Source organism: Vigna umbellata, chromosome 9 (genome assembly GCF_029865625.1).
Source record: "Vigna umbellata cultivar VRB3 chromosome 9, Vumbellata_1.0, whole genome shotgun sequence".
In the NCBI taxonomy this organism is placed as follows: Eukaryota; Viridiplantae; Streptophyta; class Magnoliopsida; order Fabales; family Fabaceae; genus Vigna; species Vigna umbellata.
The window spans coordinates 131,542-147,814 of record NC_142173.1 but is presented as its reverse complement, the minus strand read 5'-3'; the positions used below and the strand labels follow the sequence as shown (position 1 = coordinate 147,814).

At 33.9% G+C, this 16,273-nt stretch overlaps 2 protein-coding genes across 2 annotated transcripts; both read right to left on the bottom strand.

Annotated features, from left to right (window-relative positions):
* Positions 1-3,902: 3,902 nt before the first annotated feature.
* LOC148192246 (protein TEEBE-like) lies at positions 3,903-5,758 on the bottom strand. Its single transcript, XM_088099141.1, has 3 exons — positions 5,433-5,758; positions 4,691-5,185; positions 3,903-4,423 (listed from the first exon to the last, which is right to left on the bottom strand). Exons 1-3 carry the CDS (start codon positions 5,518-5,520, stop codon positions 3,903-3,905), a joined length of 1,104 nt encoding a protein of 367 aa, XP_087955267.1. The 5' UTR covers positions 5,521-5,758.
* Positions 5,759-10,005: 4,247 nt separating this feature from the next.
* LOC124831583 (protein OBERON 4) lies at positions 10,006-15,077 on the bottom strand. Its single transcript, XM_047305610.2, has 2 exons — positions 11,713-15,077; positions 10,006-10,933 (listed from the first exon to the last, which is right to left on the bottom strand). Exons 1-2 carry the CDS (start codon positions 14,729-14,731, stop codon positions 10,374-10,376), a joined length of 3,579 nt encoding a protein of 1,192 aa, XP_047161566.2. The 5' UTR covers positions 14,732-15,077; the 3' UTR covers positions 10,006-10,373.
* Between the last annotated feature and the right edge of the window lie 1,196 nt (positions 15,078-16,273).

Here is a 16,273-nt window from a genome sequence, read left to right as displayed (position 1 = left end):
GCCAAAGTGAGCAGTGGCCACAAACTGGACTTGCATCTCATAGTTGCTACAGTCAAAGTTCTATTCTTCTTCTTTTATTTGCTGTTTAGAAAAAACGTGATTGGATATATGTATAACGACGATAATGCCACCTGGTTTGGCTGGGGAGGTGTATATACAATGGAAATTTCCTAACACCATCCATTATTCTATTCTATTATTCTGTGAAATAAACATAACCCCATATACTCCTCATTTTTCATTTATCCATTCTTTCTAATTGCTTATGGAATCGTCCTTGTCATCCATACAACTTTCTCCTCTCTCTCTCTCTTTTTGACCATCTTGTATTCTTTTCTTTGTCCTTCTAGATTCCTATGAACTCAATTTGTGTAATAAAACGCATGCAAATTTTTCTTTTACTTCCTTTTTTATATTTCAAATGACAACGTTGTCTTCCATTGATTCATTATACACAGTATTAAAAGTCTTATATAAACTAAGATTAATTATATAAGCGATAGTAAATCTTAGTTTACAAATCGATATTGTGGGATTGAGTTAAGTTTAAATCAACTTAACATTGTATCAGAACTATAGTTAGAATTTATCCTAACAATATTTGTTGTTTGTTAGACATATTATTTCACAGCTATCAGATCATTCATTAATATTTAGTCTTATGTTCGAGATATATATCTCGGCGTGAGAGAGCATATTGAAAGTATTGAAAGATTTACATTGATTAAGACCAATTATATATAAGCGAGTATAAATCTTTTACAAACCAATTTTATGAGATTTTAAATCAACATTTTAACATGTTATTAGAATTATAGTTAAAGTCTATACTAAGGATATTTGTTATTTGTTAGATATATTGTTTTACCGCAATCAGATCACTTGTTAATATTTAGTCTCACACGAGATATATATATCTTTCACAGGAGAAAGTGTGTTGAAAATCCTATACTAATTAGAGATAAAATCAATAATTTTATCGAATGAAATTAGATTTAATATCATTTTTTTTAACTATGATTATAACTACTGCTGTTTTTTAACTGAAATTAAAGTTTCGTTTGGATAAAATGTTTCATTAATTCAATTTATCTTTTTTTTTATAAAAGATTCCATATTTCTTTTTCGTCAATTTATATAAAATAGTGATGACCAAAAGGTATCTTTGTTAAAACAGGGTTTGAAATTGGTTGCTTTATTTTCATACGCGTAAGGTATATGATACCAGCGTACGATGGTGACATGAAAATCAGAGCATAATGCATGGTGAATATCGACATTAACGTTGAAAAGCGGGCCCAGAAACAAGTTGAAGATCAAAAGAGAAAAATTGAGTATTACTGAACCACCGAGTGGACCCCAACACGTTCTATAAAACCAAGTAAGAGATGGTTATGTTAATGTGGCATTCCCTGCAAAGTGCGAACACCATCTGAGGTTTCAGTTTCATTCATTCATCGTACCTGACCATGCCTCTCTCTCAACCTTGCCGGAAAACGAGCCTTCGAAAACGGTGCTATATGGTGGCGAAGCAGCAGAAAACGCGCTTCTACATATTCGGACGCTGCATAGCCATGCTCCTCTGCTGGCACGACCATGCTATCTCCGATTAGATGCTTCACTTTAAGCTATGCAGGCATCGAAATTTCGAATTTTTCCTTGTGGGCACCCTCGCATCACGTTATTGCTTTTACCACACTCGAGCAGAGGAGGAATCACAAAAAGGGGTGTGGGAAAGTGGAGGGTCTGGTTCAAGAATGAAACGGGTTCTGTCGTGCGTGATTGAGGTTGGGTTGAAGAATTTTCTGAGCACATGGTGGAAAAATTGAGTCTTTGAAACGGGTTGCTTACGGTGTCGGTTGATCATGGGAAAAGAACTTGAAGTTTGACCCGTTTGAGTTGAGTCCCAGAAGTTGGGTACTTGATTCGCTTCTCTGCTTTGCAACCATCGTTGTAATTATCTGACCTTGTTTTGGACAACAATTTTATTGAGCTGAAACAAGTGTGTCTTTCCTTGATAATTAGTTCGGTTCACAAATTGGTTAAGGTTACCAACTGGTGTGAATTTTGGTTGCTGTCCCTCGCCTATTTTTAAACGGCTTGAGGGTTGGCACCGAAAGTTTGGATCATGTACTCAACTATGAGTGTAATGAAAGATTGTTATTCTTCTTTGTCGACAAATAGCTTGTGATATAGTTAACTAGATTTTTTCATGGAACACCATTCCCTTAGTAGATCTGTTGTCAACTGGTAAACTTTTGAAATGTTCTTGTGTACTGAGTATTAAGTACTGATCAAAATCATTGCCTATCCCAGTGATTATGTTATGTAGGTAGAGACATATGAAAAGAAGCTGAATATGAAAATTTCTGATTGTTTCATGAGACTTTGGAATGCTGGCAGAACATACCAAGAGTTTGTTCTGCTCTTGATTCATTCGGTTTACTCTTTGCTTAGGTATCTGCATATGATTTTGCAGTTAAAATTTTAGATGCATTTCCCGAATTCATGTGGGTGATGATGAGATTTGAAGGCAATAGGAATTTGGACGAAATAATTGCACATAGTTGTAAACAGTGATAAGATAAGTGAAATTTGCCTACTTTTTTAGGGGTATGGTAACTATTCATGTGACCCACTTTGTACCATATCTTTCTGTATCAATTATAGTTCAAGTTAGTTTGATGTTAACTCAATCATCACCTTTTTTTTTATGTTAGCTCTTGATCAATAAACATTAAACCAGATGGATTATTTTAGCAGTGACACAGAGAAACCTGATATAGACCTCGCTGTGCAGTTCATGGTGACAAATTCCACATGCAATTCTACTTTTTTGTTCTTCTTTAATTAGCAGAACATGGGGAATGACTTATAAATACATAGATTCATTTATCTATCCATATATTCATTTGACTGTATCTAAACTATTCAAGAATATGAGATGTCTTTCTTGGATCTAACTTTGTGTTTCTTTGATCACATGCTTGGTCACAAGTACGCATTTAAGATCTTTCCGTACTTCCTTTACGATGAGTCTTATGTTTTGTGAAGTGTGCATAAAATAAAATATTTGTAGCACTGGTGTTTGATGCTAATGCCATGTTATTGATGCCTTAGCACATGCATCTGCGATCCCATTTGATAGTTTAGGAATGCATGAAAAGGAAAATATTATAGTTGTTGTGCTGTGTTCATATTACAAAATGAAACACCCCAATAGCAATTAACATCTAAAGTGTTGCCAGAAATCATAATGTGAGATTATGATTGAGAGTTGAGGAGGTTCATTCTTATTTTTTAGGTGGAAATGTGCTGGTAAATATTCAAAGAGAACGTTGTACATCCATGTATTCTTAGCTAAGTTACTGAACAAATGAACGCCAAATTAGGAAGTTTTGAATGAACTGTTGTGATATAAACTCTGCCTTTGATTAAAAATAAGGGACACACTTATAAATACTTCGTCAAGAAGACTTTCGATACCATAATGTACTCATTTAATCCAATTATTAAATAAACTTTTGATCCTGATATAATTAATGGGATCCTTTTTGAAAAACATATAAGAAATTCACATCACATCCGACATAAAAAAGACAATGAGTTTATACATCTTCTTTCTTATATGTTATTCAATTTTCTAATTTTTACTTAATCTGAGTTACATTTCCAACACAAAGCTATGCAACTGGTCAGAAGCAAGTATCCTATTTGAGGAAATACAAACGCCAAAACATTATTTTATCAAGGTTTGTGGTGAACATAGATTTTGATCTCATTCACTTGTATTACAGGAAGAAAAGGAAGGGACAAATTCAGTCGCAAGACTGGTACAATATTTTTCATCTCCACATACAATGCAAAATCTGAATTATTACTATGTTTGGCAGAAACAGTGCTTAGGCAACAGGAGACACTATAACTTGATCAATAACAGGGCCACAAAGAGATCCATAGTCGTGAATTCTTGTATGGTAGAAAGAGCTGTAGAATGTTATTCTGGTTCTGTTTTCAATTGCTCTGAACTTGAAGCTCACAGTCTTGAATTTTCCTTTTCCTTCCGATTTGAAGGCAACTTTGAGGGTATCTTTTGCTGCAAATGCTTCAACCATCATCGATCCATGACAAGCATTTTTGGCGTCTCCAACTGCGAACTTCATGTTGTAGACTTTGTTGGGATCTGTTCTGAGAATTTGGGCAATGACACTTTCCCTGCCTGCTATAAGCTCTATTGCTCCATGTCCAAGTGGGACACTGAAATGCTTTGAGTCTATGAACTTCACGGCTTTGATGGATTCAATCATCCAACCAGGTAGTGGAGACACAGGATCTTCTTGTTTGGGAGGTAGCAGAACACCGTTTGAAGAGTTGAAAATAGGGAATGGACCCTCTTCAAAGCCACCATTTTTAACCAAATTATCTGCAACAGACCAAATTGTATGTAATCTTATTAGATACCCCAATAACCAAAACCAACTCCCAAATAAAGAACATTCACAAATTAAAAATTGTATCAATTTTTTCTATGCATCAAACTAATTGGGTTTATCGAGAAAGATGTTCACCGAAATACACAATACCAATGAAATATGAGTTTAACCATATAAAAGATCTAACGTTAGACTTGAACTCACACTTAGATTTCCAACAATCAATATCATATAAGTAATGTGATACGTTTGATTACCTCTTGTAGGCTTTGGAGGGTTGAACCGAGCAATAGCAACAGCATCCAACAGTGGACCACATGAAGGATCTTCTTGAATTCCAGGGTTATGGAAAATCACTTTTGTAACAGAAGAAATGGCCCTGAATCCCCAAGCAATAACATCACCATTGAGGCTATAAAGGGTCTGCAAAGGAACATCTCCAGAGTGTGGAGGCACTGAGATCCTTAACATCTCATCTTGAGCACAAGTCCTTGATGCTCCTACAATTACAGCATACCATTTCCCAGGCTTAACCCTCACAGTTTGTGAGATTGAAGCCTCATTTCCAAGCCTCACAGCATGCACTCCATCACTAACTGGGAAATACATGCCTCCAGGTTGTGGCCCTCCTGACACATACTCAACATGACCATTGATCTCCCATTTTGGAAGAGCATATTTCCCAATGAGTCTAGTTTTCTTGAGGTATCTGGGGTCTGGTTTCTCCTCAAAGTTACCATTCTGCAAGTAGACTATCAGAAAACAGAAAAACAAGCACAAAATGTTAATACATGTGAAAACTATAAGTTAAGAAGTAGATTTTGAGTCTAATTCAACTCCAAAAAACTGACTTTTAAGATAAGTTTTGCACTCACTTATATGTTCTACATTGATCTTATCTGTGGTATACGTGAAACTTTCAACAACACGTGACAGTATAAGAATCATAGCACAGTTGCACATATGATACAATTTTGTAATCAGAGAGCATTACATTACCTTCTGGTGACCTGTGTTGAACTGCTGCAAAGGCTGAAGCAGCAGATAGTATGGCAACAGAAAGTGTGAATATGAATGTCACTGACATTCTCAGCACCTAAACAAGCAAATGTGACTGTGCAAGAAGTGGTGTTGGTAAGGAAGAGAAGAGTTTCAGTGTGCAAGATCAGAAGATGGAACTCTACTCCCTTTTATGGTGTAACAGCAGACCACACATTGCTAACAATTCGCCTCTTTCCATGCTTTTTCAATCTGTGCAGTGAGTTGCAAGTTTGTTTTGTCATATAAAATAGAAGCTTAATCAAGTTTTCAAGACACTCCTAATTTTGAATATTTTCTATTAATTTAATTGCCTGTTAAATTTTCTTAATTTACTGAATACTTAAATTTTTTATATTTTTCAGTTGAACTTTTATTATTTAATTTTTCTTTTGTTAATTGGGTAACATGGTTGATTTCTTACTCGATCATATTGTTTATATATATCTACATATTAAGAAATTTGCATGTGGTTAATATAAGAATGGTAATGCAGTTAATTAATGTAACAAAACAGATTATTTTTATTGAAAATGTGTTGAATAAAGAAATAATCATATTGATTTCTATTTTTATTATAATAGATAATCATGTCACTTAATTAACGAAAGAATTAAACATTAATACTCGATTGAAAAATATAAATATTTTTAGTATTTTTAATAAACCAGAAAAAACAAATAATAACTCAATTTACAAATAAGTTGAAATTTAATTAAACCAATAATGTAATTTAAAATATTGAAGAAGATGCCAATGGAATGTAGTTAAAATTGGATTTGAAAGTGTGTCAAGAAAGTAAAAAACAAAAAACATTTAGCAAAATTTATTCAATGTTTTAATTACTGAAATAAGTACTAAGAAATTTTATTTTTGTAATAAATTTTATTTTCATGACCAAGCACTCTAGTATGTTAATAATATATTAAAAATACTAACATGGGCATTCTAGCAGTCCTCTGAATAATTCGGAATTTCATTAATAATATTTTTGTTTATTAAATAAAATATTCAACATCTTTATACAGTTCAATATTACTTTAATATTCTTGGTTTAATTTAGTGTTTTTCTTTTAAATTTTGAAGAGAGTAATATACGAATATAAATATTATATGACATTAAGATGATGTGGGATTAATCTTATTATTATAGATGATATTTAAGCTTATTATTACTTTTAAAATGTTAAACAAGTAAAAAATTGTATTAAAACTATGATATTAATTTAATCGTTGACTTTTCAAACCTAGTTTTTCTCCGTAACTCCTGCTACAGGCATCTGGTTTGGCCATAAGAATTATTATTTTAATCATTGCAAATTAAGGTACCACGACACCACCACATGCATCTCTTATCAATTAATTAAGGTAATTTTAAATTTCATTAATTAATTAATAAAATGCTACTTTTATTTCCTAAAAAATGCACTTTTATTTAATATTATCTCATATAAAATCAAATGACTAAAAATATATTTTTACCATTTTTACTTTTGTATTATCCTATAATGTTTTTATTTTAATATCGTATAATGCCATTTCTTCCCACTGAAAGACAATTCTCATGCAATTTTAAAATAATATCCTTATGTTATTATTTAGATAATGTTCTTAAATTGTGTTTAAAAGGCCAGTTATTTTTTATATATAGTAGTTCAGAGAAAGACTTACACAGTATCGTGAATCTGACAACCTATTAATAAATAATATATTACATCTAAATATACATAAAAATTAAGTTATATATATATAGTAAAGAAGAAAAATAGAGGAAAAAAGGTTTTGATATTCAAATTTTCAAAATAAATGTATAAGATAATTCTGAAAAATGTTATGAACACATTTTTTTTACACATTTTATATTTTCTATTGATTAAATTTATTTAAAAAATCAATAACTTATCCTTCTCCATCTCTATTTAGTAAAAAAAAAAGTTTATAAAAAATTTAATTAAAAAAGTGGTTTAAAAAATTGTATTATCTCCTTCTCATAAATAATTTAATTAATGACACTCGTGAATATTAATTAATTTTTGCACGTGTTTGGCATTTAAGGAGGGTGAAGGTGGCTTCTCACGAAACCTCTGTGTTCTGTTTATATCATTCATTTTATTTTATTTTTGCTTGTAATTATTAAGAAGAAAAATAAAATTATTCCTTTTTTTTTAATTATGGGGAAATTATGAAAAGAAAAATTGGTTTTGTCGATGTTAATTTCATTATGAACAACATTTTACAATGAAAAGTCTCTTATCATAACTGATCTATACTCGTATTGGTTGAAAAATGTATTCGTAATTTAAAATTAAAATAAATAAGATATATGTTTTTTTTTTTATCGAAACTCTCTCATTATCTTCACTTCCATATGAATTTAGATTTTTAGAATCTTTGTAATCAATTAAACCGTGTTTCGAGTATACTAAAAATAGTTGAAGAAGTATTGTAAATTCAAATCAAAAATATTTTTAAGGCATTATCATTATTTAATTACTTTTAAAGATGATAATTATATTTGTATTGTACTGATATATATTCATAGCTTTTAAATATATTTTTTTAATTTAACTATTATGGCAATTTTCAATTCTTACAAAGTACAATCATTTGTTTTGCCATTTGTATTTTAACTAAAACATTAAATCCTACTTCCATAAATTCAATTGATTCAACCCGTAAACTTATTTTCCTCAACATTTACCTATTACAATAATTTTTCACACAAAATTAGAATACCTGAATATAATTATGGAATATATGCTAATATGCAAATCAAAATGAGTATTATAATTATAAAAAAAATATTTTTGTTCCTATCATATTTAATAGTTTTACATGTTTAGGAGTCGGAATCAAATATAATTTAATTTTTTCAGGGTTAAATATGTTTTTAAGTCTCTAAATTATTGGTCTTTTCTGGTTTTCGTCCCTCTTTCAAAATAAAATACAATTTGGTCCTCATTCTTTTCAAAATTTTGGTTTTAGTCTTCGAAAACTAACAACGTTAAAAATGTGGTAGTTTTTGAGGTTAGTTTTCGAGGACTAAAACCAAAGTTTCGAGGACTAAAACTAGAGTTTCAAAAAGAATGAGGACCAAATTGTAGCTTATTTTGAAAGATGGACGAAAACCAGAAACGACCAATAGTTTAGGGACTAAAAACATATTTAACCCATTTTTTTATTTTAAAAATAATTATTATATATTTAAAATATTTTCTATTTTGAAACATGTATTTGGTTATACTTTTGAAGTAAGGTAAGAGTATTAGATATGATAGGAATAATTTTAATAAACCCTAAATTCTTGTCCACAAACTTAACATCTAGCGTGGACGGTTGCGTGGAGAAGGTGAATAAGAAAGTTTTATTTCGTTCTTTGGTCTTCTTTTGTGGACTTTGTTGTATTTTAGTTGGGGAAATCTTTCTTTCTAAAGAGAAATATATCAAGTTTTTGAAAAGTTTGAACATGTTTGTGAACCTTCTTTTGAATTTACAGAACAAAATGTATCTTTAAAATATCACACTTAAAATATTATTAGTGTAATGTTTTTTTCTGTTTCAGATGCGTAGAAAAAGAATGAGTGGAGAATCAATTTAAAATATCATAAAGAAAATCCATCTTCGTCAAAATGCTTAAAATAAGAACGAGCTTATTAGGATAAATTTCTCGATGATACTTTAAAAATATAAATAAATAAAACAATTACACAAAAGTTTATTTAAATAGAAGTTTTTCAACAACTACTGCGTTTTGTCAACCTGAAAATCTTATAAAGCAATTCAATCTGTCGAAAGATAAAACAAAGTAGCAGATATTTAACTTTATGATAAGATAGAATCCATAGTTTAATTTAAATTTCACATTTTTATTCACGGTCAATCGAATATAATTGACACTAAATAAACGATTAATTGTATTAAAACTAGGAATTTCCAGAGAACTATTCCTGATTCTTTTTCCTCCTTTTGTTAACATAGAATTTACAGGATGGAAATAATAAAAGGTTAATACTCAATTTTTAAAATCATCTTCATTCATTAATTTTATCTTTCATTATCTTTTCCAAAAATACAAAAATTCAGTTTTTTTAATAACCAATATAATCCCTAGAAGTAAATTTTCCTTATCTTCTTTTTTTCAAATATAAAAAATTATTTGTTTAATAACCATAGTAAGTCGTCAATTGTAAACTTGTAAAAGAATAATAATTTCATAATCTCAAACAGGATTGCCGGCTGGGACGATGATACGAACCTGTTTGAATACAATGTTAAAAGAACTTTTGAAAGTTTCTCCGCTGAAAAAAAAAACACACTTCCAATAAATAAGAAAAACTCCAAAAAGCACTTATTGTAACCTGTATCCAAACAAGTACCTGTCTACTGATTAAGCACTGAATTTTCTCAGGTTAAGAAAAGACCTGCGCAACTACCATGAACATGAAACATCAGAAAGGGATGTTTTGCCCTGGGGCAGGGATAAACATGAAATCATCATTTGACTAGATACAACATTAATGAAGTGATGAGTACATTGAAGGTAAAATAGTCACCAATGTTATAATTTCATAATCTCGTTTGCTGACACTCAGTATAAAAGAGTCTGTACAGCAAACCCATCTACATCATGCTAGACATTGTTGTAAGTGCATTTGGATGATAATCTATTTAACTTGCTTTCATAACTGATATTGTTTCATAAGACTAATAACTGCTGTGATGACTCTACAGGTTTTGGTTAGCAGCTTAAAAACAAAATGAACTACAACAACAAATAGATACAACTAAGGATCAGGACTAAAGTAGCTCACACAAATATGGTGGCATCAGAACCTACAAATTTCAGGATGGGGCATAATACATTTACCTGAAAGTACTACTCTAGATTTTTTTTTTATCTGATCACATGGCAAGGCTCATCTTAGTAGCTTCCATTTTGGATAACAGATCTTTAATGTCTGTCTCCATTCTCCTTTTCATGTTTAAATACTCCATATGTGCCCTCTCTAATGCTTGGGCTTCTTCAAATTTTTGTTTACGAATTTCATCAGTCTCAGTCAATCGCAACTTGGCAATTCGATTGGCATATTCTTCCTCAATTTTCTCATTCTTTGCAAGGGCAATGCGCTTCAACCCTTCAGCTTCTCTTCTAGCATCATCAGCACGTGATTGAAACATTTTAGCCTCTGCCTGTTTAATTTTTACTACACTCTCCAATTCGTCAAAACAGTAGTCCTTCTGGATGCTACTCATCTGCAACTCTTGCGCAAGTGTTCTTTTATCATTCTGGTCAAAGGTAGGAAGGATATTCACAGGCCTTTCTAACAGAGGTGGTTTTTCTGAATAAATAGACTTCATCCAAGCTGCTGCTTCCTGGCTAGGCCCTGCTACTCCATTGTTTTCTTTAATCTGCTCCTTCCCAGGAAAGTTTGCTGTCATGGCTAATTTGGAAGAATCACCATCTGCAATGACCATATCACATTTAAATACACGCCCTTACAGTTCACCTTACACAAAAACTAGTTACGCAAAACCTCAAAAGAAAATCAATACTCAACAAAATAAAATTTAGGAAATAGCATGACCCAATATCTGTAATATCTTATCTTAAATTTTGCACAGATCTCATATCTATAACACCATCACATTTTCCCAGGTTTTACATTCAGTACAAAATGATTTCCGCAAATTCCAAACATACCAGGTTAAACAGCATGACTTGCTGCAGCAAAAATAAACTACTCATACTTAGAATCTTTTACTTGTACAAAAATAAAATTTAATAACGTAAGATTGTTTTAGTCAAAAGTATTCAAAATCTCACAATTAATATATTTTCATCACTGTCATTCCGATAGAAAGGATGACTTTCAGTAACAATAAATATTTCATTCAATAATGCAAAGAAAGTAATGCTTCATATTATTTATCCTAGTTTTAATTATTATAGAAATTGGAGTACAGGTGACAAGTCCTTCAGCATTGATTCGAAAAATTTAACACAAACAATTCGGAACAAAGTCTGGAAAGTCTGAGTATCTTGATTCACGTGTAATCAATATCAGATTTCCTAAATTACTACTAGTTAACTGCAAGTTAGCACAAGCAGTTCACTCATCAAATAATTTTTCCGTGTACATGAATGAGAGCTTAATGCGAACATTTTACATACAGCAAAATTTAGCCTACAGAAATAAAACAGAACAGACAAGTGTGTAATCATGGAAAAAATTTGTCTTACCCGAAAGGAAAGACATGATGTGCCTCAAAACCTCAGGAAGATTTGACTTATTTGCCAGCCTCGGCAGCATTTGCTCTGCAATTTCATGCAACTGTCTCCCTCTCATATCCTTGCTGCCAGAAAATATTCTCTTCACATATTCAAGCTCTCTGCAAAGGGCTTCAACAGACCATTCTTTTGCAAAATTATGAAACACCTCCTTGACAAAGCCAAACATCTCAGAAGGATGGTCACAAGCAATGCAGTGAAACTGCATTTCAGCCATCCCTTTTGTCCCATGCCCATTTCTAATATAAGATTCCCGTAATCCACAGTCAGTATGGCACCAATGAAGGCAAACATCACATCCCACCCAGCTACATGTATTTGAGGCATTGTCAAACTTAGAACACACAAGGCACATACATTCCCTGCAAAAACCATTCTTCTGCGCACAAACCTTGCAATCACATTCATCTACAGGTAACTGACTTCGACATGAAAGATTCTTACACCTTGAGTTCAGAAAAATTTGAGCCAACTCAGAAGACGAAATGCTGCTGTCTAGGTGGAGGAAATGAGTTAAACCAGTTTTCAAAGCAACCAAAATTTCCAGTTGCACTCGATGGCACTTCAATAGAACATCCAAGATCACATCAGACCTGTTCTGAAGAACTTTTTGGAAAGCAAGTATCTGCCCGTGCTTATCAGCATTGAGCATGATTTCACGAATACCCTCCTTCAGACATGCTATGGACTGTCCTGTCATTTCATGAAATTTTCTGGACATTGCATGAACAGGTTCAGAAACAATTCTTGCAATGATTGTCTCAACAAAATCAGCTCCACCCATCGTAAGTTGTTCTTGTTCCTTCTGGCTGGTAGTTCGATACAGACTACCACTACTCCTGTCTCTAACCTCCCTCTTTTTCTCAAAGCTGTAATTTGATCCAATATCATGAGACCCAACACTCTGTGGCGGAGATCTGACATCATCATGGCGTCTTGACTGCCCTGAAAACTGCTTGTGAAAACTCAATTGCCTATCAAGTCCACCAGCAACTTTTGAACTTCCTTCTAGAACTCTGGAATGTTGACCCTTCACAGCTTGACTGTCTAAAACACCCCATGATGCCTGAGACTGGAAAAGGGAGCCATTTCCATTAACCGAGGTTCTTTGACCAAACGGAACTTCTTTCTGTTTGGGATCACTCTGAGACTGACCTTGCCAACACCCCTGGGAAACTTGATCTATTCCCTGGAACAAAGGGCGACTGCCAACTGACTGTTCATAGTCCACTGAGTTCTTTGTCAACGAACAGCTTGGATTATGATAAAATGATTGGGAACCTGAAAGGGACATTGATGCAGGAAAACCATCCGAGTTGGTGCAAAATGTATTACTTAAAGACTGCACACTCCGTGCTTGAGAGGGGGATCCAGGGGCTTGTGATGTTGTTTCATGAGCTCCAGTCTCATGAGCACCAATAGGTAACAAAACATTTGGCAAGCTAAGAGTAAGATCAAGCTGCTCCAAGTCATACTTCTGCTTGTTGAGAACCGAGTGGTCCACTTTCTCCACTTTCCTAACAGGAGATCTGGAGAACAACTCAAATCCCCTTGTGCTTGGACCTTCTATAACATCAACAGAACACGTTGGGAGGTCCATTGATCCTCTCTCCATCCACAAGCCATCATCCGAAGAATGAGCAACATCAGTAGGAGGTGCAAGGGCAACAGAAATTCCTTTCCCCTTATCCTTCACCTTGTTGGCCACACCCTCCATCGTCAATTCTCTGTCCACTTCCTTGGGGACTTCATTTTCTGTTGAGACTCCGTCATTTAACTCAGGTTTGACAACATCCGTGCCGGTTCCGAGATCTACATCCTTGTCCTCTTTAGATTCGACTTCATTCAACACCAGCTTCTCCTTCTCCACATCCCCACCCTTCTTTGTTTCCTCCTCGCACCCAGCACCGACTTCCAAACACTGATCTTTTTTATCGTCATCACCATTCCCCACAGAACCAAGTTCAGCCTCAGTAACAGCCATTTTCTCAGTCGGATCCTCCTGGACATCCGGCATCTCATCAGCCTCTTTCTCTGCATCCTTAACCTCAAAACCAACCTCCTCATTAGGTTTCACCTCTTCCTTAGTCGACAACTCCTGTCTCTCATCCATCAAAGCATCATTGTCATCATCATTGGTGTGGCATTCATTCTTCTGAACTTGCCTCTCATCAGTCTCCAAAGTAACAGATGGGGGCAAGTCTTCACTCGCAGGAGCAACCATTTCCGTTTGGGGCTCAGGTTCAAGCTCCCCTTCTTCCATCTCACTACTACTCCCACTCTGAACCTGCTGCAATAACTCCTCTTCAGCTTTCTTCACCTCAACACTCTTGGACTGCTCGCTCTCCGAAACAGAATCCTTAGACCAAGTGGGAGACTTAGACTTAGACTTGTTGGAATTACCCTCTCTGAAGGGTCTGGGAGAAGAAGATCTCTTCTTAGATTGCTCGCTCTCCGAAACAGAATCCTTGGACCAAGACGGAGACTTCACATCCCTCAAACCCTTGGGCGAACGCACCACCCTCTCCCTTTCATCCAAATCCTTCAACCCTCTCCGCCAAGACGACACACTCCCCTCCCTACGCGACCGCTCCCTCTCCGACCGAAAACCCTTCGGAAACTGATCCCTCCGCGACCCACCGCTGCAGAAACTCTCCGACCGGTGCATCAAACTCCGATCACTCTCTCTGTACCGATCGAACCCTTTCCTCCGATCAAATCCCTCGAAATCGTGCTCAGATCGCTTCCGAACCACCCTCGAGCCCTCCCGGTCCTCCTCAACTGCCCGATCCCTCTCGTACCGGGACGACGAAGATGAGACCAAACCCTTGCGCGCATTATCGGGCTTGTAATAGAAACTCCGCTGCGCCGACGAAAACGAACGGTTGAGATTACTGGAATCCTTGCAACCATTGCTATTCTTCTCGCCGCCGTACGAGTGAAGATCATCGCTCGACCTCAATCTCTTCATACTCAAAAAATCACCAAAACACAGTCTAAAATCGCTTCGTTTATCTCAACCAGGTGAATCTGAATAACTCCAACAAGGTTCGTCCCAGACTCATGGAGCAGTGATAGCAACAACAACAATAGCTAGGGTTTCGGAAACCCTAGTTCAATAACGATAACGAAACAGAGAAGGTGCTTACAAGGGAAACAAGAAGAAAAATCAATAACGTAAAAATAAGCGCAGTGATCGGAACAAGTTACCGGTGAAGATATTCAGGCGAATGTTGGCGGTGCGGCGATGTTAAATAATAAAGAGAAGAGAATGGGAAAAAGGAAAGAACCGAAAAAAGTGAAGGATTTATCTCAGTCAACGCAGTTTAACTACTGAAGAGAGAGAAGAAGAAAAAGAAGAAGGAGTTGGACTTCCATACGCAAAGTGCGCACAACGCACCCTCATGCGTGAAGAGGTGGGAAAGCGAAATGGAACAGCGAGGTGCGCACTGCGCATATCAAGCGCATTTTAGTGGTATTATAAAAATAGAAAGGCACTTGACTTGTTTGTACTTTGTACTATTTTGGTTGGGGTGATTTGAATTCCGTGTGATGGATTCACCAATTCTGTGTGTTTCCTATTCCTGCACCGTTCGTTGTCTGACACGTGTAACTCTCATGTGTCTTTCATTTCATGTTCAATCAAAACAATAATGTCATGAATAAGAGCAGTTGATGCATGCAGTAGTTGTTAAATCAAACTCAATTTAGTTGAATTTACTGAATTTTTGTTTAATTTTGTTATACACTAATTTGTGACGGCTTTTTTTATCTTTTTTATTATAATGTAATTTTCTTTAACAAAATTATAATAAAATTATGTTGTTTTGATTTGATTTTAGTTTAAAATATATTGAATTAAAATTGTTATTTTTTATTTCAACTTTTAAAAGTTAAAAAACAATACAATAATATAGTAAAGAAAAACAATTTCTGACATCCCAATATACTAAAAGAATTATTTTTTTATTAAACAACACTATTAAGCTGGAATTTATTAGAAATTAAAATTTTCCTCTCTTAATTGTTAGAATTAAAGATTATTTTATATTGGAAATTGATGTGCAAAAGGTGTGTTTGCAATTGTGGCTTTTGGGGTAAAAAGTTGGTGAAAGTTGGAAATATAAATATTTTTGACCATAATTGTGTTTGAAAAGCTAAGAAGTTGGTGTTTGATAACTTTTCATTTATTAATGGAGTCAAACATAGAAACTAGTTAGGTAGCTAGTAATGAACCTTTGGTTCAACACACCTCAACCATTTAAAACTCACCACAATTTATAATTATTATATTTTATAAACAAATTATAATTATTATATTTTATAAAGATACTTTTATTACTGTTTATATACAGTGAATTCTGGATGAATAAGGAAATTTTAATGACTGTTTTCTGTTCTTTGGAAAGGGTTTTTTTTTTTTTATCATGATATATGTGGAATTAAGTGTTATAAAATGAGTATTTTTGAATAATATTAATTGTATTTAAAAAATTAATATGTTTGGTGAATT

Excerpts from the sequence above, each read along its gene's own strand:
- LOC148192246 (XM_088099141.1), bottom strand. The coding sequence starts at position 5,520 with ATGTCAGTGACATTCATATTCACACTTTCTGTTGCCATACTATCTGCT. Across the intron at positions 5,186-5,432 it reads TCAACACAGGTCACCAGAAG|TCTACTTGCAGAATGGTAAC; the intron begins GTAATGTAATGC and ends GTTTTCTGATAG. Across the intron at positions 4,424-4,690 it reads CCCTCCAAAGCCTACAAGAG|ATAATTTGGTTAAAAATGGT; the intron begins GTAATCAAACGT and ends GGTCTGTTGCAG.
- LOC124831583 (XM_047305610.2), bottom strand. The coding sequence starts at position 14,731 with ATGAAGAGATTGAGGTCGAGCGATGATCTTCACTCGTACGGCGGCGAG. Across the intron at positions 10,934-11,712 it reads CATCATGTCTTTCCTTTCGG|ATGGTGATTCTTCCAAATTA; the intron begins GTAAGACAAATT and ends TGGTCATTGCAG.